The sequence below is a fragment of the Orcinus orca genome, chromosome 5 (genome assembly GCF_937001465.1).
Source record: "Orcinus orca chromosome 5, mOrcOrc1.1, whole genome shotgun sequence".
NCBI classification, from domain to species: Eukaryota; Metazoa; Chordata; class Mammalia; order Artiodactyla; family Delphinidae; genus Orcinus; species Orcinus orca.
The window spans coordinates 76,954,186-76,981,226 of record NC_064563.1 but is presented as its reverse complement, the minus strand read 5'-3'; the positions used below and the strand labels follow the sequence as shown (position 1 = coordinate 76,981,226).

The 27,041-nt window shown below is 38.9% G+C and overlaps 3 protein-coding genes across 26 annotated transcripts in view; 2 read left to right on the top strand and 1 right to left on the bottom strand.

Moving 5' to 3' along the window:
• The window catches only part of SENP5 (SUMO specific peptidase 5), a 40,042-nt gene extending 23,301 nt beyond the window's left edge, over positions 1-16,741 (top strand). For 3 of the 11 annotated variants that reach the window (XM_049710265.1, XM_049710266.1, XM_049710264.1), the window contains 5 exons: positions 448-525; positions 9,531-9,668; positions 12,322-12,405; positions 13,877-13,927; positions 14,794-16,741. In XM_049710265.1, coding sequence (XP_049566222.1) covers positions 448-525; positions 9,531-9,668; positions 12,322-12,405; positions 13,877-13,927; positions 14,794-14,904 — 462 coding nt within the window. In that variant the 3' untranslated portion in view covers positions 14,905-16,741. Of the gene's footprint in view, positions 1-447; positions 526-8,112; positions 9,669-12,011; positions 13,928-14,703 lie in introns of those variants that run through there. The other 8 variants (XM_049710269.1, XM_049710270.1, XM_049710272.1 and 5 more) reach the window with 6 other exon arrangements.
• NCBP2 (nuclear cap binding protein subunit 2) overlaps positions 1-26,133 on the bottom strand; it is a 31,963-nt gene extending 5,830 nt beyond the window's left edge. Inside the window, exons 1-7 of one of the 14 annotated variants that reach the window (XR_007477574.1) lie at positions 25,972-26,131; positions 23,868-24,049; positions 20,790-20,928; positions 18,837-20,182; positions 12,572-12,656; positions 2,386-2,499; positions 1,510-2,252 (exon numbers count right to left, since the gene is read on the bottom strand). Coding sequence is in view for 5 of the 14 variants with exons in the window: in XM_049710281.1 (XP_049566238.1) it covers positions 20,111-20,182; positions 20,790-20,928; positions 23,868-24,049; positions 25,972-26,049 (471 nt within the window). In the remaining 9 variants the exon portion in view is untranslated. Of the gene's footprint in view, positions 1-1,509; positions 2,253-2,385; positions 2,500-12,571; positions 12,657-18,559; positions 20,183-20,789; positions 20,929-23,867; positions 24,050-25,971 lie in introns of those variants that run through there. The other 13 variants (XR_007477580.1, XR_007477576.1, XR_007477578.1 and 10 more) reach the window with 13 other exon arrangements.
• Positions 26,134-26,279: 146 nt separating this feature from the next.
• NCBP2AS2 (NCBP2 antisense 2 (head to head)) lies at positions 26,280-27,029 on the top strand. Its single transcript, XM_033403768.2, has one exon. It carries the CDS (start codon positions 26,280-26,282, stop codon positions 26,577-26,579), a length of 300 nt encoding a protein of 99 aa, XP_033259659.1. The 3' UTR covers positions 26,580-27,029.
• Positions 27,030-27,041: the final 12 nt, after the last annotated feature.

The following is a 27,041-nucleotide window of genomic DNA, read 5'->3' as shown; positions in this document are numbered from 1 at the left end:
CATGCTAAAGCCTTTTTATAGTTGTTATGACTATAGGAGTCTCCAAATCCACATCCTTCAGATGGGGTTAGTTTTGTACTCCACATCCCTTGAGTTCAAAGTAATTGTTACCTGATTCTTTCATAGCCTGTTTCAACTTTATCACCTGATTTGACGAGATTCATCAGGTTGCTTCTTTACTTGATTGGATTCAGGTAATTTATTTACTGCCCCATTCCAGTTCTGACTATAGACCAACCACATCTGTGAGGTCATCCTAATGAAAATTTGAAACAGTCTTCTTTGAACTGGTTAATGTATGTTTTGGTCATTATTTTTAAGAAGAAACTTTTCCTCATTTTTTGGTCCATCTTACATTCAGGGATTTTAAAATTTCCATTTTCTTGTGAAGTTAAGTCTTGGCACAGCTTAATATAATCTGAGTGCTTGTATTTGATGTCTTTCTAGGTTCACTTCTTCAACAGCTTTTTTCATAGACAGCTGGTAACCAAAGGATATAATGGAGTAAAAAGATGGACTAAAAAGGTATTCTCTTTATTTCTTTTTTTTAATTTCTTTTTTATTCTAAATTTGAAATGCAGATGATAAGCCACTTTGAGTGGAAGGATAACTTTATTGCCAATTATGATGTTAATTAGAAACAGGCTTTTCAGTGTAAGTTTTTTATTGTTTCTTTTGAATGCTTTTTATTTTTTTATCATCATCATTTGATTATGTTTAGTTTTTAATTTTATTTATTTTTATAGATCTTTATTGGAGTATAATTGCTTCACAATACTGTGTTAGTTTCTGTTGTACAACAAAGTGAATCAGCCATATGCATACATATATCCCCATATCCCCTCCCTCTTGAGCCTCCCTCCTACCCTCCGTATCCCACCCCCTAGGTCATCGCAAAGGAATCTTTTTGCTTGAAAGACAAGACACTAGTAAAATTCTTGAGTCTATCCAATTCATTGGAATCTGCTATAACAGAAAGCACTGGATTGGAAGTTCATGGTTCTGACATTGCTATTAGCTTGCTGTACAACTTAGATAAGACACTTAATTTGGGCTTCAGATTGCTTATTTATAAAACAAAATGATAAATTAGAGCAATCCCTAAGGTACTTTCCAACCTTAATTTCTCTCAGTATTCATTGACTGTCAGAAACATTATTTTAAAAGCCTATTTATATACTATTTTTGATATTTTGAAATTACCAACAAGTTCAAAATTCACAGTCATAGGTCTAGAGATACTGCAACTTTTCACTTTTTATACTGGATGGGCTAGAGAAGTTAGGAGTAAGTCTTGTCTTACGTAGTTGTGGGTGGAAATAATTTTTTGCAAAGTACAAACACCTGATTGAACATTGCTATATAGGTAATATGTTCAAGGCATCATCAGTAGTGGCAAGATAAACTATATGTGGTTGAAGAATGCACATCTGGGGAAATAGATATAACGAACTCAGGATTCAGACCTGGGTTCAGATCCTTTTTTTTTTTTTTTCACACACACAGACACACACACACACACACACACACACACACTGTATTTTATTTTTACAAGAGATAAATAGACACCAAGCATTGTAAATGGATGACCACAACAAAAGCAACAATGATTGCAATTACCAAACACGAAACACACTCATACTATGTCATAATATTGACATTCAGTCCAGTAATCCTCCACTGTAACAGCTCCTTTACTTTGCAGTGAAAATTGATTTGTATATTTTTTGCCCCTGAGTCCTTTGGGACTTTTTTTTTTTTTTTTTTTTTGCGGTACGCGGGCCTCTCACTGCTGTGGCCTCTCCCGTTGCGGAGCACAGGCTCCGGACACGCAGGCTCAGCGGCCATGGCTCATGGGCCCAGCCGCTCCGCGGCATGTGGGATCTTCCCAAACCGGGGCACGAACCCATGTCTCCTGCATCGGCAGGTGGACTCTCAACCACTGCGCCACCAGGGAAGCCCGGGACTTTTTTTTTTTATTCAAACAAAGTCACAAAAATTATAATCATCCTCATCAGTTCACTCAGTCCCATGTAATTAATTTTTTTTTATCTTGATCTTTTGTTAGCAGTTTTATGAGTTCATCAGTTTTCCATTAGAGTTCTGAAAAAGCTTATTCATTCAGTTCAGCAGTATAGTCAGTGACCAGAAACCTGTACTTGTCAGAGTCTTTTCCATGAATTCCTTGAAGATGAAAGAAACCCTTTTATAGGAGCATATTTGCAAAAGCATCAGAGTACACCCAGAACTGTCTGTAAATGACAGAAGACTTTAAAATGACCATGGTTAAAGATTTGATGAAAGTTCATAATAATGCAATTGACAAGGAAATTTAGTTATTTCTGAGATATACATTTTAAAGTAATAACTAGAATTATGACTTACAACATTATACCGGAACATATAAGATTTTTGGGGTTCAGATCCTGGTTCAGCCACTTAACTGGTTGTAAGACCTTGGGTGAATTACTTAATTCCTTTAATCTTTAGTTTCATCATCTATAAAATAGGAATATCAGTTTTATTTATCTTGTGAGGATTAAATGAGATAATGCATGTAATCCACTAAGCACATGATAAACACACATTAAGCGGTCATCATTTTTATATTGTGATGGTAGAAGCATGGGAGAAGACTAGTGTAGCTGGAATGCAGAGCAAAGAAGAGAGTGACATAAAGTGGATCTGATGCAGAGATCAGGGTCTTGAGGTCTGTGTTTTGAATTTTATCCTAAATGCGTAAGAATCTGTTGAAGGGTTGTAGGTGACGACATCCAATTTGTAGTCTACTCTAGTGGCACTGAAGAAGATGGACAAGTGTGGGAGCAAAGTTGATGTGGGTAGAACAGGAGGCCACTGCAGATTGATGATACTTTAAATTAGAATGGTAGAGATGGAAGATGTACACAAATATGAGTGTGACCTAGGGAGTAAAATAACAGAACTTGGTGATGAGTAGGTTATGGGAATGAAGGAGAAGGAAGTGTGAAAGATGACTTCTGAGTATGTGGCTTGTGCCACTGGATGGGCTGTGGTGGTGTTTATATTAGAAAAATTGAGGACAACTAATTAGTAGGGGATTGGTCAAATTAAAACTGTACATACATATAATAGGATGCCACTTAACCAGGAAAAGTTACATAGCTGAGGAAAGATGATCATATGTAGTATGGATTAGAGAAAGGTTAGACAGGTATACCTTGGAGATATTGTAGGTTTGGTTCCAGACCACCACAATAAAGTGAGTATTGCAATAAAGTGAGTCACTGGATTTTTTGGTTTCCCAGTGCGTATAAAAGTTATGTTTACACTATATTGTAGTCCCTTATGTTTGCAATAGCATTATGTCTAAAAAATAATGTGCATACCTTAATTAAAAATACTTTTTTGCTAAAAAAATGCTAACCATCCCCTTAGCCTTCAGTGAGTTGTAGCAGTAATATCAAAGATCATTGATCACAGATAACCATAACAAATAAAATAATAATAAAACAATTTGAAATATTGCAAGAATTACCAAAATGTGACACAGAGACATGAAGTAAACAAATGTTGTTGGAAAAGTGGTGCCAATAGACTATCTATGCAGGGTTGCCATAAACCTTTAATTTATAAAAAATGAAATATCTGCAAAGTACAGTAAAACAAGGTATGCCTTGTAAATAGCATGGAAAAATACATACTCATGGAAGAATTCCTGAATAATAAACAACATGAGAATGAAGGAATAAAGTAAAGTATAAATATGTGAGTCATTTCATTAAATAGAATAAATTAAATTGTTCCATCCTCTGGACCCTCTCAGATTGGGTTAAATCAGAAAATCCAGCTATATGCTGTGTATAAGGAGTAAACATAAAATAATATGAAAAAGAAAGCTTAAAAGTAAAGTGACAGGTAAAGAGGTACTAGGCAAATGCAAACCAAAAGAAAGGAGTGGCAAGCAAAAAGGAGGAATAGCAGTATTAACAGCAGATGAGGTAGAATTTAAGGTGAAAAGTACACTGTATGATAAAACTTCAATACATAGGAGATATAACAATGATTACAAAAGCTAGGAGACCTTGGTAAATAGTGATAATGGGAGACCTCTTTCATAGTTGGACAAATCTAGTAGATAAAAAATAAGATCATAAATAAAAAATAATACAACCAGTGCTTTTGGTTTAATAGATATATACTAGATCTTTATACCCCTCAAAAAGAGAATATACATTTATTCCTATATCTAAGGAACATTTGTAAAAAATTGACCATGTACTTGGCCACAAAGAAAATTATTACACTATTCCTTAATCACAGTTCAGTTAAATTAAAAATAAATATTAAAAGATGACTAAAAAAACGTAATTAAAAAATTGCACTAGATATAAACCCTTGATATGACCCCTGGGTCTAAAAGAAAATAAAAAATGAAATTATCTACAAACTGTCTAGAAAAGGATAGAAAGGGGAACACATCTTACCAACCACTATGGAACATAATGAAAGCTGTTTTGAGGAAAAAATAATGGCCATAAATGCATTATTATTAAAGAAAAAATGAAAGAAGAATTAAGTACTCACTAAATTAGACTACATTAAGATAAATTACAGAACGACCAAGGATTTGAATGCAACAAGACAGTGAAACAGTGGAAGTACAAAGGAAATCCATAGCAGAACTTTAAAAAAATAATCTCAGAGTAGCAAAGTCCATTCTGTGTACAACTTAAAGCTCAGATGACATTAAAAAAAAAAAAAAAAAAAAGAATTAATTACCTAAAAGGACAAACAGTAAACTGGGAAAAAATATTTGCAATTCAAATCACAGAACTAATTTTTTAAATATATAAAGTGCTTCTACATATCAATAAGAAAAAGACCTCACCAACTCAATAGAAAAATGGGTGAATGATAAGAATGAAAAGTTTTGGGACTTCCCTGGTGGCGCAGTGATTAAGAGTCCACCTGCCAATGCAGGGGACACAGGTTCGATCCCTGGTCCAGGAAGATCCCACATGCTGCGGGGCAGCTATGCCCATGTGCCACAACTACGGAGCTTGCGCTCTAGAGCCCGCAAGCCACAACTACTGAGCCCACATGCTGCAGTTACTGAAGCCTGCGTGCCTAGAACCCGTGCTACTCAACAAGAGAAGCCACTGCAGTGAGAAGCCCGCACACTGCAATGAAGAGTAGCCCCTGCTCGCCGCAACTAGAGAAAGCCCGCGTGCAGCAATGAAGACCCAACACAGCCAAAAATAGATAAATTAATTTTTTTAAAAAATGAAAAGTTTTTTAGTAAAGAAGTGCTTATTATTGAGTTCTGGTTGTAAGTCCTTTGTCAGATCTATACTTTTTTACTGCTGTCTCTCAGTCTGTGGCTTTTATACTTATTTCTTAAACAAGTGTTTTGTTTTTTTTTTTTTTTGGCCACACCATGAGGCATTTGGGATCTTAGTTCCCTGACCAGGGATTGAACCAGTGCCCCTTGCATTGGGAGTGTGGAGTCTTAACCACTGGACCGCCAGGGAAGTCCCTAAACATGTGTTTTGATGAATGGAGGTTTTTATTTTGATGCAATCTAATTTACCATACTTTTTTCTTTTATAGTTCTGCTTTCTGTATCCAGTCTAAAAAATACTTGCCTCATATGTTTTCTTCTAACAGCTTTATAGTTTTAGGTTTTACATTTACATCTCTGGTACATCTCAGTTTTTGTGTAAGATACAAAGTAGGGGTCAAGTTTCTTTTTTTTTTTTTTTCCCTCCATTGGCATTTCCTGAAAAGGCTTCTCTTTCCCACTTTAATTGCTTTGGCATCTTTGTAGAAAGTCAGTGGACAACATATGTATGGGTCTGTTTCTGGACTTTATGTTTTCTTGCATCGATCTCTTTGTTTTTATGCTAATACCACACTGTCTTGATCACTTTATCTTCACAGTTTGTCTTAAAATCAGTGTAAGTGTCCAGCTTTAGCCTTCTTTTTCCAGATTGCTTTGGCAATTCTAGGTCCTTTTGCATTTTCATATAAATTTTAGAATCATTTTGTCAATCTCTACTTTTAAAAAACTTGCTGGATTATGATTGGGATTGTGTTTAATCTGTATGTTCATTTGGGTAGAATGGACATCTTAACGGTATTAAGTCTTCTAGCCCATGACATGGTATATTTTCCATTTATTTGAGTCTTTAATTTTTCTCAGCAGTATTTTATAAATCTTAGTGTACAGTCTTGCATGTATTTATTTATTTATTTACGTGGTTGCGCTGGGTCTTAGTTGCAGCAGGCGGGATCCTTAGTTGTGGCTCACCAGCTCCTTTAGTTGCAGCACATGTGCTCCTTAGTTGCAACTTGCAGGCTCCTTAGTTGCAGCCGCTGGGCTCCTTAATTGTGGCATGTGAGCTCTTATTTTTTTTAATGTATCCCTAAGTGTTTCATATTGATGAAACTGCTAAAAACAGAATTTTTAAAACGTTATCTTCCAATTGTTTGCAGTTAGTATATAGAAATACAATTGATTTCTGTAAATTGACCTTGTATCCTGTGACTTGTCAGACTCACTGGTTTTAGGAGCTTTTTTGTAGATTCTGTGAGAATTTCATAGAAAGTCATGTCTGTAAGTAATGACTGTTTTATTTTTTCCTTTCCAAATCGTATGCCATCTTTTTCTTGCTTTATTGCACTGGCTAGGACTTCTGGTACGTTGTTGAATAAAAGTAATGAGAGAGGACACCTTTGCCTTGTTCCTAATCTTAGGAGGAAAGCATTCAGTTTTTCACTACTGTTTATGATGTCAGTTGTAGGTTTTTTGTAGACGCTCTTTACCAGGTTAAGGAAATTCCCTCCTATTCTTAGTTTGCTGAGAGCTTTTAATCATAGATGGATGTTGAGTTTTATCAGATGCTTTTCCCTATATCTAAGGAGATGATCCTGTCTTTTCTCATCTTTATTCCTTTAATGGGACCCAAACTGAAGGAGCAGCACCTAATCTTCAGACATGTCAGTCTCAGGGCCACATGATGGCTCTTGAAGTTTCAGCTTGGTCATGAGATAAATTCATTTCTCTTTACAGTGAATCATATGACTACATTTTTCCCGCTGGAAGGGGCAGTGAAGCCACATGGTAATAGGTAGTTCTGTATAATCCTTACAGGGAGGACACCAAGTAATTGAGATCAGTAATACAATTGACCACACACATCATTCTTTTTTTTTTTTTTTTTTTTTTGTCCCTCCTGCTGTAGCATATTCTTATTTTAGCATTTATTTCATCATTTTGAACTATATTTTCTACAATTTTAAAGTACTTTATATATTTGAAGCTCTTTTCATCTCCAAATCAAGGCATTATATTTCATTTTTTCCTGTAGTTTTTGGCAATATACAACTTGTTACTGTTTCAGATATTTTTTTCTTAGAAATTTAAGTACTAACTTTGAATTAGATAAGTTCCCACTACTAGCTCTCCACTTTATTATGCAAATGAGAAACCAACTTTTTTAATACCTACAGAGAGGGCATAGTTCAGTGAGAAAGATTTTTGTAAACAATGCGTTTTGAAAGTTCATCTTCTAATTCTACCTTATTAGCATGCCAAGACCATGAGCCTCTCCCAGCTCTTTGCCATCTAGAGTAGATAACCCCCCATTTCTCCTGAAGCTAAATCCTCTGATAACTAGAGGGCTTTGTGCCTACCTTCTTGTTCATACACAAGTCTCAATACATAGTCTCAATACACACTCCACCTGACAAGTGAAATCTTTAACCTACACATGTTGAAGAAATGTGCTCCAAACTCAGTCTTGTTTAGACATTATCTCTCAATCCAAGAAAGCCTGTTAACAACCAGACTCTTCATCATCACATCCTCTATTTTTCTATCTTAGTCACTCCACACACATCATTCTTAATTACATATATGTAATAAGGTTGTGTGTGCGCGTGTGTGAACATTAATATATTAAAAAGAAGAAAAAGGTCTGGAAAGACAAACTGAAATATATCTTTTATCTGTATTTCGCAATTTTTATTTTAAAATTGATTTATAATTAAGAAAAAAGTTTCTTTTTGAGAAAAATGTAAATTTGGTCTCATTTAATGCTGTATTTTAAATACGATTTCTTGTTTTAGATACTCAGAATTTTTGAGCTGGAAAGGACCAATTGTATGTCCTATTTAGTATTTCCTGTCCACCTCACCTCTCAGGTTTATGGATACAGAAACTGAAAAGCAGAAGTGGTTTGTTACAAGGTCATGTAGACTGGTAGAAGATTCTTCTAGAACAGGACATTATCTGAATATCAGAAAGCAAAGAACGCTTGAGAAATAGTTTCTAAGAATCTAGTTTAAAGTAGCCCTATAGGGACTTCCCTGGTGGCGCAGTGGTTGAGAACCCACCTGCCAGTGCAGGGGACACGGGTTCGATCCATGATCCAGGAAGGTCTCACATGCCGCAGAGCAACTAAGCCCATGCGCCACAACTACTGAGCCTGTGCTCTAGAGCCTGTGAGCCACAACTACTGAGCCCTCATGCTACAACTACTGAAGCCCTTGTGCCTAGAGCCTGTGCTCCGCAACAAGAAAAGCCATGGCAATGAGAAGCATGTGCACCGCAACGAAGACCCAACGCAGCCAAAAATAAAATAAAATAAGTAATTAAAGAAGAAAATAGCCCTGTAATTGTTTTAACCCAGGGAATCACTAAAATACAAAAAATGCCTGAGAAAAATCCATTCACTCTTTTACAAATGTTTATTGAGTACCTACTACTTTATCATCCAGTCCACAACTGGGATTTTGAGTGGTACAGTGAATGTTTCTAGATTTTTAAGTGATATGTATTACGATATGAAGGGTGAGTGAGGATGTAAAGGACATGAAGAATTATCAAGGCTCTTTTTCTCAATTTCGACATCTGAGAGATTTGAGGTAGTGATAATAACAGCTAAGATTTATTGGCTACATATAATTTGCTAAGCACACTTTTGTGCATTTTACATTTATTGTCACTCTCAACAACTTCATAAGGTGGGTACTATTGTTATCTGTATTTTATAATTGAGGAAATCAAGGCACAGAGAAGCTATGAAAATTGCCAAAGTCATCTGGCCAATAAGTGGCAGAGCTACAATTTGAACTTGACCAGACTTAACTTCAAAGCCTGTGATCATATTGCAAGGCTATGTTGTTTTCTAATACCACAATTCCTTCCTAAATAAGAATTGATTCTAGGTCAAATATGTATATAAGAAAATAAGTTAGGCTTAAAAATAAGGGGCTAAGTCATTTTAGGTAGTTAATAAACACAGGTTTAACAGGTTAAATGGAAAACAGTGCTTTCTTTTATCTTCAATTTTCTTGTTGTGTGTTTTAGCTTACTAGTTACAAACATGGGCTTTAGACTAAGATCTGGGTTCAGATTCTGGCTTCACCACTTCCTAGTTTTATGACCTTGGACAGGTCAAAGGTCAGTAAATGGAAGCTGCTGTTTGTTGTTGGTTTGGAAAGCCTGTGGTGATGGCTACATTTCTTTTTCTTTTCTTGATCAGGTGGATTTGTTTAAAAAGAGTCTTCTGTTGATTCCTATTCACCTGGAAGTCCACTGGTCTCTCATTACTGTGACACTCTCTAATCGAATTATTTCATTTTATGATTCCCAAGGCATTCATTTTAAGTTTTGTGTAGAGGTAAGTTAATATACTGCCCCCCGCTTTTTTTCCCCATTTATTTTGTGATTGACCAGATGGTATCTCAGCTCTAGGATAGAACAACAGAAGTCAGTACCACAGATGATCATTTTCTGTCATGTCATGTCAAAAATGTTGGCAGAGAAAAGGACAAGAGGAATCTCCAGGTGGGAAGAGGTAGCTGTCCACGATCTGGATCCCTCTCTGAGATACATGACCTGTTTTGGATTTCATCAGATTTTTTTCTGTCTTTCCCTTAAAACTACATTTTGAATGTGGATAGAAATCATTTTCCTTGGTTTCTCTTAGAGCTAAAATTGGCTTGTATCTTCAAAATAACTTCTGTAGAGTGTATTATAGCCAAGAGAATCAGCTGGCAAAATATTAGAGTTCAGTTAATAAGAGTTCAATAAGATGGTGGGATACAAAGCAAGAAAAATCAGTTTGTTTCCTGATTCTCCCGCACAGTTAGAAAATGTAAATGAAAACAGAAAGATTCCATTTTCAAAAGTAGCAAAGACATGAATTACCCAGGAATATACCCTAACAAAAAATGGGGACATTCTTTGAGATGAAGACTCTAAAGTATTTAAAGGAAATCTGAATAGATGGGAAGACAGGCACACTCAGTATCGGAAGGAGATTAATTCTCCCTAAACTAATATAAACTAATTTCTGTCCTAATCAGTTTCCCAGGAGGATTTTGAATGAAACCTGATAAGCTCATCCTAGAATTCATATTGCAAAATTCATGTGCATGAACAGCTAAAATAGTTTTGAAGTAGATCAAAACTGAACAAAGGAATATTTGGTCTACTAGATGTCAAACCATATCACAAAGTTTTGAAAATTAAAGCTATTTTAATTATATTGGTTTAGGAATAGACAATTGGATTGGTGGAACAGCATAGAGAATCTAGAAGTAGCTCATGTATATGTGGGAACTTAGTATATAATAAAGTTGGGGACGGACAGGCTATTCGATATATGCCATTGGGAAAATTAGCTCTCTATTTGGAAAAGTAAAACACAGGTTCTGTTTCATACTATTTATAAGAACAAATTCCAGATGGAATAATGACCTAAATATAAAACACAAAGAGTGTAGAAGGTCTTATACAGAACCAAAAAAAGCAAAAGACCTAAAGGAACAGATTGATAAATTTGACCATGTCATCATTTAAAACTTCTGTCTGTCATAAAGTTAAAAGGGATAGATTTGGAGAAAATGTTTGTGACATAGATAATAGTCACTATCCAGAATATAAAAAGAACTACAAATGAATAAGAAAAAGAAGGATCTAATAGAAAGGGACAAAGGATAAAATAAGTGATTTTTAGGAAAAATGCAAATAGCCATTAAACACATGGAGAGATGCTCAGCCTCACCAGAAATATGGGAAATGCAAATTAAAACTACCTCAGGGTTCCATTTTTTGCCTATTATGTTAGGAAAAGTTTGATGTTACTAAAGTGGGTGTAAGAAACAGGCACTCTCAATTTCTGGTGGAGTGTATAAATTGATACAGCCCCTTGGGGAACAATTGCAATTCTAAGTGCCTTATAAATTAAAAAGACACATATCATATTACATACCAGTTCTGTTTCTTGGTATATACTACATAAAAATACTTGCATATGCACACAAGAATGGGGCATACACCAGGATGTTCATTGCAGCATTACTGATAATAGTGAAAAGTCAAAACAACCTAAATTTAGCTCTACTAACAGAATAGCTAAATACATACATACACTGTAGTATATTCACAACATTAAACTGACCATAGCAGTTAAAAAGAATATAGTAGATCTTTGTGTCCTAACGTGGAAAGATCTCCAAGACATACTGAGTTTGGAAAAGCAAGTTGCAGAATGATACTATATAGGGAAAGAAAATACGAATATGCAGATACGTGTATGTGTGTATGTATGTATGTATGTATATACAGACACATATTTGTATTTCTACATGTACATACATACTTCTGCTCCACCTTCAGGGGGTTAATTTAATTCATGTAACCTCTGACTTCACCCTTAGAAAAGATAGGCAGAGAAAGATACACAAAGAGGTGGAGGGCATAAGGGAAAATTAGGAACTTCAGTAGGCTTCATCTTGGTAGAGAATTCAGCAGTGGACTTGACTGTATTTAGTATCCAGGATGGGTTTTAAGTATCACTTTCTAGAAGCTGAATGATACTTTTACCTGCAGCCCTCAAAAACATGGAGTATATCTAAGGCTAGAATGTTTAAATTTCATTTATTAATGATTTCTGCCATGGGTTCCTTCCCTTTGTTGGGCATTGGCAGTAATTAAGGCTTTCTTTTTGTTTTGCCAGTATTTATTTAAGTTTCAAATTCAGCAAGTTGACTTACTCCTGGAAAAGGCTGACCATCTCATAAAAAGATCTAATTAAAGCATATACCAGTGTCCACAGTCTAAGTGCATACAGTACAGAAGGTCTGAGTCCTTCACTCTATAAATTGAAAAAGGTCTGAAATCAAGTTCCAGCTTTAAACTCTTTAATGCATACTCTGCCCAGTGGTGGGGCCACAGCCTCCTCCTTTGCTTCTGTCTGCTGCGGGCAGGTTCCATTTTTCACCAACTGATGGAACACAGCATCTGTGTTGTGGTTTCTTTTTAACCAGAATATAAGAAAGTATTTGCTGACTGAAGCCAGAGAAAAAAATAGACCTGAATTTCTTCAGGGTTGGCAGACTGCTGTTACCAAGGTAAGTAAGTGATAAAAATGAAAACCCAGGCATGTCAAGGGGCTGGAATTGTCTAAGGGGTGGGTGTCTTTAAAAGCACATGAAGACTGATCATGAAGATACCAATAGAGAGCCTAGAGGCTGCAGGGAGGCAGCTCAGAGTAAACCTCAGTTCAGTATTCATCACCTGGCTGCCCAATTTCCCACTGCCTGCTGGGGCAAATAAATTCAGTCATTTCATCCTGGGGGCAGCTGCTGCTGATATAGTTGCTCTGTTGAAAAAAAGGAAAAAAAAATTTTTTTGGTGGCACCTGCCTCTTGCCTCATGGCTCTTATTTCCAGATGACTCATGTAGACCCAGAGAAATACTGACATGACTATTTGCATTCACTAAGGGAGCAAGTGTACTGGGCTGCTTTCCAGGCATTTGGGGAAGACAAGTGGCCTGAGTGCTTCAGTCTGAACAGTCTAGAAGCAGCACTGTGTTTGGCCATAGACATAAAAGCTGTATGCGGGGCAGAGTGAGCAGGCCTAGCCTTTTAACCCTGTCACAAATATCAGTGTCTTCTGTTTTATGGGCACTGCTTTGTTTTCATAGTGTTTTTCTATGTATGATCTCATTTGATCCTTACAGTCTGTGAGGTAGGCAGGTCATTTAGGGATAAGAAGCTCTTTATTGTAGATGAGAAAGCTGAATCCTAGGTGTGAGCTTCCCCAAAGGCCATCAAAACTATTGACAGAGTGAAGTCTTTGAACTCAGGTCTATCCGGATCAAAGACACTGTTAAAAAGGCAGGGTCTTGAAATAAACCTTTAACCCAAACCCAAAGGGACAAGGCTTATTTGTTTATCCTTGAACTGTACTATATGCTAACTTCTAAACTTATGTTTTGTATTTTAAATAACCTAGTATATTAGTTCAAACCAGAACTGAACTTGTGAATATTCTGAATTTACCCAGTAGTATATGCAGGTATTCTAAATTTAATCAGGATCTTTCATATTCCAACACTTTAGGCAGAGTACAGTAACCAGTTCTTTGGAAAACATACTGCTTACCTTTACCATGTCTTTAAAAGAATAGGACAGAGTTGTGAAATATGAGATGAAAAGGGAAGACTACCAAGCAGCATTGTTACTACGTATTCAGAGTCCAGGCCATGCACTGCGTTCTCTGATCCACAATTCCATTTTGATTCCATTGTCAGTGAATTGATAGCAAAACTAATTATCCAAATGGAAGTTTTAAAATAGGATTTTATTTGATTTCCCGCTTCTCATATTTAGGCAAAATGTTCTAAGTTGTGGTTGATTGATAGCTCTTTTCATGGCCAGATGCCTCCATAAACTCAAACACTTTGAATACCAGAGGTACACACCAGCTGTCTTGGATACAGACAAGTTTCCTGTCTCGCTCATTTTTCCATAAAAACAGCTTTTCTTATCTGAAGAGGAATACTTGGTTTTAATGATCGTTTTGTTTTTCCCCGTAGTGTATTCCACAACAGAAAAATGACAGTGACTGTGGAGTATTTGTGCTCCAGGTAAAGAAATAGTTTTTTCAGTATTTACAATTTATAAATTAAATTTATTGGGTTTAGGGAGAAGTGGGATCCCTCTGATGTATACAGGTACTAGGTACAGATAACAGAACACTTTTCCTCCCAACCCTCCTTTGTTGTTGGGAAGCAGTAGTTCTGCATTTTCATATATTATCATTAGGAAGAATCACCTTCTAAGGCTGAAGATGAATAATTGGTATCATCCATGTCTTATCAGAGGCTATTGGTAAGCCACATTGGAGACTGATGTGAATTTGTCTGTTTCATAGACCCTTGGCATTGGTAGTATTAACTATATTTTTCTAACCATTGGTAGGTGGTCTTTAACCACAGAGTAAAACCTAATTAGATTTTAAATAAGGGCCACATTTAAACACTGTGCTTTCTCATGCTGTAGATCTTAGGTCTCAAAGGGCTATTGAAAAAGTTGTTATACATTTATGAAGGAAATTATAGTACATAATCCATGAATTTAGAGATATCCGAAGATCTTGGAAGATGGGCTCACTCATGAGACTCACGTTTGTAAACAAATTCAAGTTCTCACTTAAAGGCCATGTTAGGTCTGGCTGCATTCTCAGCAGATTTCACCTTTAGAAGAACTGGAGCCCCTTCATCGGTATGGCTTTTCACAGTATTGAGTGGGGAGGGAGGGAGAATCCCAAGACATATACTTGCCTGGAAAATTGACTATAATTTGGAGGTAGACGTTTTAAAACATTTTTACGAGTTTAAACAAACTTTAACATTTGCCTTAGACCCTATTCTTTTAGGTCTGCATCTAGTAAAATACATTAGGCTGGTACATAACTCCACGTGCCACTTAAGTGTTTCTGGGACCTTTGCAGTACTGCAAGTGCCTCGCCTTAGAGCAGCCTTTCCAGTTTTCCCAAGAAGACATGCCCCGAGTGCGGAAGAGGATTTACAAGGAGCTGTGTGAGTGCCGGCTCATGGACTGAAACTCAGCAGGGACTCTGGGAAGTCTGACCAAGTTGGAGCAGATGGTTTGTTACTTGAATCTCCAAACACTTATTTGAATTTTTACAGATATTTCAGATCAGTGGTGTTGGACCACTGTTGTTACCTCAAATTTATTTTCTGCCCTTACTCATTTCCCTAGTTACTATGTACTATTTTTTAATGTTCAGTTTGGTTTCATTTTTAATTTTATGGATTCTGTGTGTGTGTGTCCCCCCATATTTAATATTTATTATCCAAACGCATGCATATAGACAGAGCATGCAGTGCAGAGTATTAAAAAAAAAAAAAAAGCCTAGTAGATTTGGTGCAGCTTTTGAAACTTAGTTAGATGTGAATACAGGTTTAAATTTTAATTCCAGAACCTATAAAAATGCAGGATGTTTTTGATACAACGTAACTCTGAGAATAGTAGATGTTCCCTGGGGCATAAAGGGTAGCTAGAAGGGGTTTCAGACAAAGCCAGTCCTGTTTTATTTTTACCAGCAGCACCTTACACTGACTTCCCTCTCCAAGTGAGTCACATTCCTTTTGAAGGGTGAAAAGGAAGTGGCCATAAACTGACTGGTATGTTCTATTTATGGAGGCACACTTGTAAGCACAGTGCCTGCTTTGGGAAGAGTTGATTAAGGTATGAGAAAAAGACAGCGACCTTGAGGGTCCATTTATCTTCACACATGAGAGATTTCAATCTTGGTTTTAAGAAGCATTTATAATAAATGCTTTAATCTTACAAAGGCTTTTGCTGGAACACTGATTCCCTGGATTTTTCTGGTTTTGACCCATTAAAAAATTAGTATCTGTCAAAACTAGTGGTCAAACAAATGAGAATTCAGCCTTTCTACAGCAATTGTTTCCCATATGGAAGAAATTCAGATTTGCCAAATACCTTTCTATTTCAAGGGTATTTAAAATATAAACATTCAAAACCGAAGACTGACTTCAGGTATTTTGCACGTGGGTGGAGAGGAGAGAACAGGAAAGGTATTAAGGGAGACATGAAACTGTGGGAGTACAGCAAATGTTATGAGTTTTTTCCCTCTTATTTCTCTAGTGATCTCAACAGCATGCAGGGCTCATCTGCCTCTGCTTGACCAACCCTGAGACTCTAGCACAGGAGTCCTTTTTTTTGCTTCCATGAACCTCATCTTCTGGGGGAAGGCAGAAGTGGCCCTGTCCTGATTTATTACCCTTGGCTGCATTAGGATTAAAGTAATGGATCTTGCATCTTTAATCTAACAAAGTTTTGTGATATTGGAAAGGAAAGGAAATAGGGAAAGATGCATGTTAAACTACATCTTTTCTGAACTGGGGGAGGAAAAACAACAAACGTGTATACAAGAAATTCAGAAGCTTGTACAGAAAAATACCAAGTAAATGGCAGAAGATGCTTTGGTTTATGCCTCGTTAGGTGTGAGGTGTTGAAAATAAAAAGCTAAAATGTGCAGTTTAACTTGGCCATAAGGTAGGGCTGACTGCCAGCAGTTGAGGGTGGAGTCAGAACATGTTTACATGCAGGGTTCCCATCCCCAGATCCAAGCACCAACACCAATGTTTACATTGTAAACAGCCCCAGCACTTTCCTAGTCACTCAAACTCCTTAGTATAATATAAAACCAGGTCAGTATTTCTTATTGTGCTTCAAGTCATTAAAAAGACTGCTATTAGAGGCACTTTGTGCTGCTACAGGTAGGGTTGTATCAGCATTAGGAAAGGTGACAAAATGGGTTGGGTGTCTTCTTGAGGTTTTCAGGCATAATTATACAAACATGAGATTTTTCAAACCTGTATGTGAGACATTTGCCTTTTTTTTTTTTTGTAATGGGTAACTAGACTATTGATTTAAAATGTCTTATACTTTAGAGCTCCGTATCTCGTATCTCACTCTCTGACAGAACGAGGCATACAGAAGAGACAGAATTGTGTTCTGGCCAAAATCTTAATGCCCAAAGTTTCAGTTGCCATTTCCTCCACTCTGAGAAATGGTCATGCTCTTAACAGGGAGGCAGAGAGAATCTAAGGTGAGCTGTCCCAAGTCCAGGGTGCCTTTCACGTCCAGTTTAGTAGGGCACCTTGAGGTACATCGTCCAGCATGCTTTAGCTTAAATGTCAAATATTTTAAGTCTGGTTAAAATGTTTCTCTGTTGTTCACGAAACTTGCTTCAGCACACATAGTTGCTTCCCCCCATCTTGAGATTAGGTGCAAACCTCTATTTAGCCCAAGCCCTAAGTTTAGAATGGCCTTTATCCTGATGTTTGCAATAATGGCTTCCTTGCAACAGAAATTTTGGAAATACAGTCTGGGCTGTTGGTAGAAGAGACAGGCATTGTTTTACTCTCACTAGCTTGGCACTGAGTTGTTTGGGTGCCCTCAAGGTGGGCAGACCTTATGCTTTTGGGGTTGAGGGCAGGCCTTATCAAACTAAAAGCTGCTTATGATGTGCCTTCAACAAGCTGCTCAGTCCTCTCCATCAGCAAATTTACCAGTCTGTAGTTGCTTTTATCCTTTTGTTAAATCTATAGCAATGAATGTAGATTTAGTTCAACTTTTAGTTAAGTTCTACTCAAGAATCATAGAGAACCAACCTTCTCTTAAGGAAGGGATGCACTTAAGGAAGGGAGAAGCAGCAGTTGCTGCCAGTAATCCCCAAATCATTTGTTTTGGCTTTGCAGTTTGTTTTCTACTTATCATTGAATATGATTAACATTGGTCACCTTGAATTCATAGTTGGAACAAAATAACAGACCTAACTGGGACACAGCCAGCACTAGCCTAAGTTGAGCTGCCCCTTTTCTTTGCAGTTGTGGTATACTACTTCCCTGGGTTAGAAGGAATAATTGGGAGCTCTGGGTGAATCAGACTCTTCAGGCGAGAACCAGTGTGTTAATAGTGTGAATTAGATATCCTGATTACCTGCTCTGCTTAATTGTTATGCAACTGAACTAATCAGCAGGTGTAAAGCACATACTTTTTGTTTTGTGCTAGGCTCTGCCTCCTGGCCTGTAGATAATTAAGAAGACCTAGGGAATGCCATCAGAAGTGCTAATTGTATTTGGGTGTTAACAAAAGCAAATCTAGACAAGCTGTCCACTTAAATGGTACCTTTTGGTTAGAAAAAAATTATTTAAAGATTGTGATCATGTAAAAATCACTCAAACCTTCTAGCAAAAATATTTTTTTGAAAAATAAACTAAATGCCTTTATAAATGTGTGTTCTCCTGTGTTGGATAAAATGTACTGTTGTTTGGTAATTTTTCCCAGTGACATACCAGTCACGACAAGGCTCATCTATTAACAGTGACCAGTGTGGGCTCTAAGCAGCCCACACTGTCCATTAGTAGCATTTTTTGCAATGATGGAAATGTTCTGTATTGGCATCCTACAAATTCCATTATCTACAACAGCCATTAACCACGGGTGGCTATTGAGCATCTGAAATGTAGCTAATGTGACTGACTGAGGAACTGTTTTAATTTAGTTAATTAGCTACATGTGGCTAGTGACCAGCAATATTAGTAACTGTCAAATTAAAATGGACATGCAAATTCTGCATACTATTCATAGATTTCCCCCCAAAAATGTATTCCAGAGTAAAGACCGCTTCAATGTCATTATCGGTGAGGAAACACAGACAATAAGTTGGTCCAATTTTATTGAAATCTGTTACAGAAGACAATTCAAATAGGAACCACTGTGGTTTTAATGCCTATAGAAATCTGAGTTACGTTTTACTGCAAAATATAAAATACATTAATTCAAACTACAGTGTAAAAAAGATTTTAATTAATAATGAATTGTTTGTCCTCATTAAATTAGATATTTGCAAATGTTTTCCTAAATACAACTAATTTAGAGATATCTTTCTTTTAAAGTTCAAATAGCCAGTTTAAATTTGAGAAAACATACACTTACTGTAACATGAAAGATGTTCAACTGAGATACTTCAGCCCCAACTTCACAAACTACTGGAAATTAGGAGATACTTTGTTGCTAGATGAAAAAATATCACTTACATCAGGGAAAATACTAGACTACCAGTTTAAAATGAGCAATAGTTCACATAATATTAGAGAAATTCTCTCTTGCCTTACAAATGCAAAATAAATCCTCCAGACTGCCTTCTCTGTAGAGACCACCAGCTCACTACCCAGGCTCTGAAACTCAGCACAGTTAGCTAGGGAAAAAACAAGACAGACTTCAGTATGAGAATGAGCCAAAACATTTCCCGAGGGAAGCATTTCTGATTTTGTTAAGTATTCTCTTGATCTTTAAGCTCTTTTTTTAAAAAACAAAACAAACAACCCCACTCAATTCCCAAGATCAGTTTGAAAATGAAAAATATAGATCTGCTGGCTCTAACAACCTTCATCATGTCAAGGCACTGGTTTAACTCACATCTCCTGATATTTCCTCCCCATTTCCTACTGACAGCGTCCCCCCCTTGCCCTTAGAGTAGTTGAGGTTCCCTCTAATACAGACCCTTGGTTTTTTTAGCGTTAGCGAAAACATATTTTGAAAAATGTGTTTAGTAAATACCCTTCAAGTCCTGACCTAATTTCCTGATATAAAAAGCACATAAGAAGTGGTGTCCCCTGCGACTGTCTAAGGCTTACCCAACTATTTAGGAAGTTCCCTTGACTCTAAGTTTGCCTTTAGAGGTTAAAATTCAACATAGAAAAAAATTCAGTTATCAAAATCTATTCCTAATTTAGAGTAAAGCTACATTACACAGCAAAACTCCACTTATTAAACTTTATCTCATGCAAACTTAAAATTATAAAAATAGTAATTCCAGGCCCCACGGTAGACCATAAACCTACTTAGATGCAAACATGGTAAACACTTAAAAATTTTTTTTCCATTCTTCCTAAAAGAAGTGTGTTTTGGCTGATAGAGCAACATAACACATGAAGTCTGTTGCTAAGGAACACAATTTTTGACCTGGTAACAGAAATCATTCTGGTAATCTGACACAACCAAGATGTTAAGACTATAGAATTAAAGGCATTCTTTTGGATTCTGTCCTTTAATAAGTTTTTAAGTGGAAAACCATGAAGAGCCTTCCAGCTCAGTAGAGACATGTTAAATAAAGCTTGGTAAAAATAGGCAGGTTCGCAGACCTTGGGAATGCACATCAAATTCAACAGGCCAAAGGAGTGAGTTTTTCATGACGGGGCTCTCACCACTCACTGGTTTTGGGCCAGTTTTCCATAACCTCCTCTCCCAGCATCGTAGTCCTGACGATACTCATCTCGCACCTTAATTGAAAAGAACATGTTACAGTATAGAGAAGATGAGTGTAACAAACATGCTTCCTAAAATGTGTCAAATAACTACGCCTTTTCAGGTGTCATGATGTGAACATTTCAAGCAGAACAGAACATAATTTTAAGCAACTGATAATATAGCTCAACTGCCCTGCAAAATTATTTAAGACTACCTAATGGTGTTTTACCAAACACCAGGTTCATACTCAGCATTCAAAGATAGCACGTTGCAAAGAATAAACTATTTTAAAATAACAATGTAAAAGTCATTTTACTGCATTTTGTTTTTGTTCAACACTCTTGGCAGGTGGAGAACATTTAGCCCCTAGCAGAAGTCCAATTAATGGTTGCTTGTGATGTAGATAATATACTACTTAATGGTTTTTAAAAATAATTTATCATCACTTCTCAGCCTTTTGGCTAAGATCAAGTATAAAAATAATTTACCAACCCCAATGGGTGGTTTTCAGATTCACTTCAAGCCAAGGTTATAAGCACAAAGTTATTTTCAAAAGAGCAAATACAAATTGACAAAACACTTGTCATTTAGGACTGGAATCCCAGGCAAAGGCTGAACCCAGAGAACCTTTCTGCATACCTGGCCCCCAGAACGCCCACGGCCATACTGCCTGCCCTCCTTAAAGCCTGCGTCCCAGTCTGTGCGAATGATCCGGTCATCCAGACGAGTTCCATTTATGTACCGCATGGCATTTTCTGCATCTGCTCTTAAATAGTATCTTAATTATAATTATTAAGGAATTAGCATTTCTCCAGATATTTTTGTAAACAGAGGAAGCAACATCTAAATGAAGCTGAGTTAAGAAAAAGTACAAAAACTAATCCAACCAGATGGAGTTCAAAGACAATAATTTGTCTTGCACAGGCCTGTTTGAGATTGGTCCAGAAGCAGTCAAAAATGACACTTATCCGTGGCTACACTGATGATTTTTTTGATAATCCTGTTAAGTATCTGGTTCCACTGTCTCCATATTTTGGTTTGCAAAATATAAAATATGTTCAGTGCAGGTTTTAACCATGAACTGTTATCCAAGAAAACAGCATCTTTGGGTTCCCTGAATATGAAGCTGTATATTCAAGAACCTTACAAAGAGGTCACGGTACATATGAATTGCCATTGCATTTCATTAGAAGGAAACACTCAAAATATCACTCACATTAGTAGTTCCAAATCAGATCTACTAAATCTGTCTTTGGGGTGCTATTAAAAAAAAAAAATCTCTGTAAGTAATACTTATGATCATTAGCTGGGTTTAGGAAATACTGATCTGGACTTTTTCCCCTTGTCTTTAATTACACAGGTAGGGAAACACTGAAATTCCAGTGTCAGCATCTACACAATGCCTAGCACACAGTGGGCATTCAATAATTTTTTGTTGAATGAAATGAATGCTAAAGGGCAAACTGAGGAAAAAAACACTAACAATGAACGGTAGCCTTTCAGGTATTTGCCATGATGATTGTTGATCTCTGACCTTCAAGGCAGATGCAAAAACACTCCAGTTCTTAGAGACTGGTTATTATCTAGTATTTTCTTTGCCTTTTCTGTCCCCCGTGAACTATTTTACAGTATTGCCACCAGAGGCAAAAGTAAAACCTAGGCACTCGTCCCTCGTATCTGAAGGAAGAGTGGGAAAAGCTTGCAGAATCCAGAAATCAGATACCGAAATCAAAAGTGGGGCTTCTGGGACTTCCCTGGTGGCGCAGTGGTTAAGAATCCGCCTGCCAATGCAGGGGACACGGGTTCAATCCCTGGTCCAAGAAGATCCCACATGCTGCAGAGTAACTAAGCCCATGCGCCACAACTACTGAGCCTGCACCCTAGAGCCCACGAGCCACAACTACTGAATCCCATGCGCCGAGAGCCCGTGCTCCGCAACGGGAGAAGCCACCGCAATGAGAAGCCCCGCGCACCGCAACGAAGAGTAGCCCCTGCTTGCTGCAACTAGAGAAAGCCCGGGCACAGCAATGAAGACCCAACGCAGCCAATAAATAAATAAATAAATAAATATACATATTTTAAAAAAAGTGGGGCTTCTGGTTCAAGCTGATAGAGCACGTTTTCTCTTCTTTACTTCTCAAGGCCCCCATTAAAACAGAAAAGAAACACGTATACAAAGAGGAGAAGAGACCATAAGCAGACTAGAGATTCAACAGGTGGTGAAGAGTACTAGTGGATGAAACAAAGTCACAGTGCGAAATACCCTTGAAAGGGCTTAAAGGAGACAGCAAGCCCAGGAGGCTTTTTTTTTTTTGGTACGTGGGCCTCTCACTGTTGGGGCCTCTCCCGTTGCGGAGCACAGGCTCCGGACGAGCAGGCTCAGCGGCCATGGCTCACGGGCCTAGCCACTCCGCGGCATGTGGCATCCTCCCGGACCAGGGCACGAACCCCTGCATTGGCAGGCGGACTCTCAACCACTGCGCCACCAGGAAAGCCCCCAGGAGGCTCTTAATTCCAAGCTGAACAACAAGTGAGGCTGCATATAGGGTTTAATTAAAGGTGTCTATGTGGGGAAAAGACCTGTTAACAGAAAGGCATTTAATCCCAGGCAAATAAAAGTAAAATGATAGGGATCTGAACTGTCTGGAGGAACTAGGGCATTGTCTTTAACATTAGCAAGCCAAATAAAATCCCTTTTCATTCTAGCATTTGAGAAACCCACATGTCCCAAAGGCAAGGCAGCAACTTAAGAAGTTCTGCCTGGGGACTTCCCTAATGGTATAGTGGTTAAGACTCTGCGCTCCGAGCGCAAGGGGCCCGGGTTTGATCCCTGGTCAGGGAACTAGAGCAGCAACGAATCGTGTGCTGCAACTAAGACCCGGCGCAGCCAAATTAATTAATTAATTAATTATTTTAAAAAGTAGTTCCGCCTAGATCCACATAGTCTTTTTTCCCCTAATTATGATCAGAAATCCAGGGATCACCAGAAACTGAAGGAAATTTTACGGCATAAATACAACCAAAAGAAACAATTCAGGGCACAGAAAAGAAAATTCAAGACACGGTAGATCAGGTCTGGAAAATTTCTCAAACAAAATGACCGAAAAATATTAGTTAAAAAACAAAACATCAAAGGATAAATCCAGAAGGTCCAATATTTGGAGTTTCCAGGGAGAGAATACATGGTCACAAGTAAATATAGCTTTGGTTTTGACCTATAAAATCAAGCTATATACATCTACATAATGAAATACTATACAGTTGTTTTAAAAAGAGGTAGATCTACATATGCTAACATGAAGCAATTTCTAAGATAGGTGAAAAAAAAAATGAGTGCATGCAGTACGCTACCACACATCCATAGGATTACTTCTGGAAAGACCCACGAGACTCGTAACTGATTGTCTCTGGACTTAGAATGGTATAGGGCTTTCATTTTCGCTATGCTCTGGACATTTTGAAACACCATAAGCATATACATTTTCAAAGATTATTTTTCTTAATCAACTATGAAAAAATGGATTTCAGAAAGAATGTTAATGTTAATAGCTTTCCCAGTGTAAGAGTATAGGCACACTGGACAGAAGGAAGGAGAGGCAGAGGTAAGTGTAGGGATGCTAATCAACGAATATCCTCACTCATCTTGTAAAATAGGGTACCAGCCACTCTGGGCCCCACCTCTGGCCAACAGCTACATCAAACACACAGGAAGGATACTCCACAAAGCAGAACCCACATGCTGTTTTCTTCATTTTATCCAGGCCCATGATGATTTTCTTTATGTCACCACTTTTGCTGAAGAGTTCATAGATTTGTTCTTCAGTTGTATAAAAGGAAAGATTTCCAACATACAATGTACAGCTTTTCTTCAGCAATTTTTCCTGTTCTTCATTGTCACCCTAGAATTTCCAAGAGCAAAGTGAAAAAAGAAAGGCACAAAACAATGTGAAGCGTATGCTCCAAGTTATATTTTTTAAAAGCATGAATATACATGGATACCACACACAAGAAACAGGTAATATGTCTGCCTCTAGGGAGAATCAAGGGACTGCAAGTCAGATCTCCATGTATGGAAGTCTCATTTAATTCTCAGAGTTGAATGAAGTAGGTCCTAATTTATTATCCTCATTCTACCTGAGGGAAGACAGTTAAGTAGCTTGTCCAGGGTCACACATATAATCAGTAGTTGTAGCTGGAATCCAAACCCAGTCTTATCCCCAATCCCATACTTCCTTAAAAGTTCACAGGACAAGAGTCATTTTAACGATACATTAAAAGTAGGTTTTCCAGGACTCTGGAATGAGACATTAAATAAAGTAGATTCACTTTATCACTGCTGTTACTGATTTGTTAAAATTATGGTCAAGAAGCATCTTCCTTTTTCCTTCTTTTCTCACACATACAAGTCATGTCCCACCAAACAGCCTACAGTTTAGGACAACTGGTATAAGTACTTATTTAAGGTACGATAATAATGTGGATCCCATTCAGGAAACACTGTAGAAATTCTACAAGACAGTATCTTACTACTATCTAAATGAAGCTATAGGCTTTAGACTGCAGAGATAAACAACAGCAAAAGTTGAATCCTTTCACTGTTTTAATCTTGCAGGATGCTTGAAATTCAGGATGGTTATGATGTGGAACTTTCTAAAGTAATGAGACCTGTAAAAGTGATAGAATGAAAAATCATGCCTGGCATACAGTAAGCATTTAAAAACAGTTGACTGCGTGAAAATCTAAGATCCTTCTCAATTTGACCTCAAATTTCCATTTCCCTACCCTACTAATGCATTTTAAACATTCTCCACACCTACCTTCTTCTGTATGTGACCCCTCCTTTCCCCGTCACAGGGAATTTTCTGAATCCTCACAGCCCCTCCCTTTCCACTCATCATTTCTGCCTAGATTATGATCACTTACCTCCATTGTAAATCTGTACATTTACAGTCCTTCCATTTACAATCCCATAATCCCTAGAGGATTATGAAGTCTTAGGGTGTGGAAACTGTCTTCCCTCTCTAAGGTTTAGCAGAAGGCTTCAGCAACAGCACTCAATACAAATTTACTAAACAACCACTAGTTAATGAGTGTCAGTAACCTCCACCCCATCCCCGCCTTTGCTGATACTGAAGAACCCACCTTTAATAGCTGTAGCCTCCCCCGTTTCCACAGAATCTGCTGTGATGTGGGCCAAATGAAAATTTCCCTCTTCTGAAACCCAGCAGTTCTCCGATCTTGACATCCAGACACTTAACATGCTGGTCCCCCCTCCACACTCCAAGGGCTCCCTAAAAGTGGAGGCAGGGCTCAACTGTGTCTGCCACTCACCACGTACAACTTGTGGAGGGCCGTTTAACTAGCCCAAGGAGAGGACGCGAAACGCCAAAGCGCAGTTTGGCTGATGTAACTGAAAATTTAAAAATAATTAAAAGCCCCGGTATCTGGGTCAGGATGGCGCCTCCACATGCTCCACGTGTCAAAATGACACCGCTTTCCCTCATCATAAAGTCACCTTCCCGCGGCACCGTTCGGGAAAACCTGAGACGCCAGTACTACTGCCGCCCGTCTGCACTGCCCCGGGGATCAGGCAGCGGCTGCTAGGGAATGTGAGAGCGAGCCTCAAATTCCCTGCCTACGAGAGAAGAGGATTCAGTGATATCCAAACGCCCTTTCAGAATCCATTCCACAGCAGGCACCGAGGCTTCCCTTCGCGTTTCGGGATACCAGGGAATGGGAGACGACACAATGAGACAAGAGCAAACCAATTCTCAGCCTTCTGGCCCGGGGCCTCCCCTTCTCGCTGCCCCGCTTGCCTCACCCGGAAGTGCTGGTCCCGGTACTGGCTCAGCTCGACGTAGGAGTCGCTGCGCAGCGCCTTCAGGAGGCCACCCGACATAACGCACAGATTTCGGTCGAGGACGTCGCCACTGCGAGAAAAACGAAGCCGCCCCGGCGGTAGCGGAACCGGAAACGCTCGGAGGCCGCTGTGAAAAGTCTTAATCCCGTGCTCCAATCCCAGCGCGGCAGTGTCGTCATCCGGAGGCGCCGGCGCAGACGTGGTCCGTAGTCAGGCGTCGCCGATCAGAAGTGAGAGCGGCGTGCCCCGGATTCCGGGACGCTCCGAGGATGATTCTACGGCGGCTGCTGGCCGCCCTGTTGCACAGCCCGCAGCTGGTGGAGCGTCTCTCTGAGTCGCGGCCCATCCGGCGTGCGGCGCAGCTCACCGCCTTCGTACTGCTGCAGGCCCAGCTACACGGGCAGGACGCGGCCCGGCGCCTGCGAGCCCTCGCGGCAGGGGCCGCGGGCTCCCTGGGCTGCCGCGCTGCCCGCTTCAGAGACACCTTCATTCAGGAGCTACGCCGCAGCCTCCGGGAACGCCCGCGGCCACCACCAGGTAGCCAGAAGGGCCCGGGAGCAAACCCCTAAACCCAGGCCGGGCCGAGTCGAGGTCGCCTGCTTTCCCTTCCGGGCTCGACACCGGCCTCGGCGCTATGAAGTCATCCCGGACACTACGCATGGCTTGGAATCCGGACTCAGATGGTCCGCCTACAGAGGTCCCGCTCATCAGAGAGCCCAGGCCATACCGACACCCCTGGTGAAGGGAGCCCTGTGATCGGTCGGGACACAGCGTATGAGGAAAGCCCCCGAAGCCTGACAGAAGTAAAGACTGGTACCTGATACACCGCGCGGGCAGAGCGCCATGGACCAAAGTACAACCGGAAAGAGGGTCTGCCCTCTGAAATGGGACTAAAACTAGTGATGGATGCTGCTGCCTGTGCACTGATATAGCAGGACACTACTTCCAGGGGAGATCCTGGATGAAAAGACAATCCTGCAGTTGCCAAAATCCTCTGATTAAATGTGTGAGCTGAGTAATGGGTATTGTTA

Bases quoted from the DNA above. Each gene is read 5' to 3' on its own strand.
- NCBP2AS2 (XM_033403768.2), top strand. From the start codon at position 26,280: ATGATTCTACGGCGGCTGCTGGCCGCCCTGTTGCACAGCCCGCAGCTG.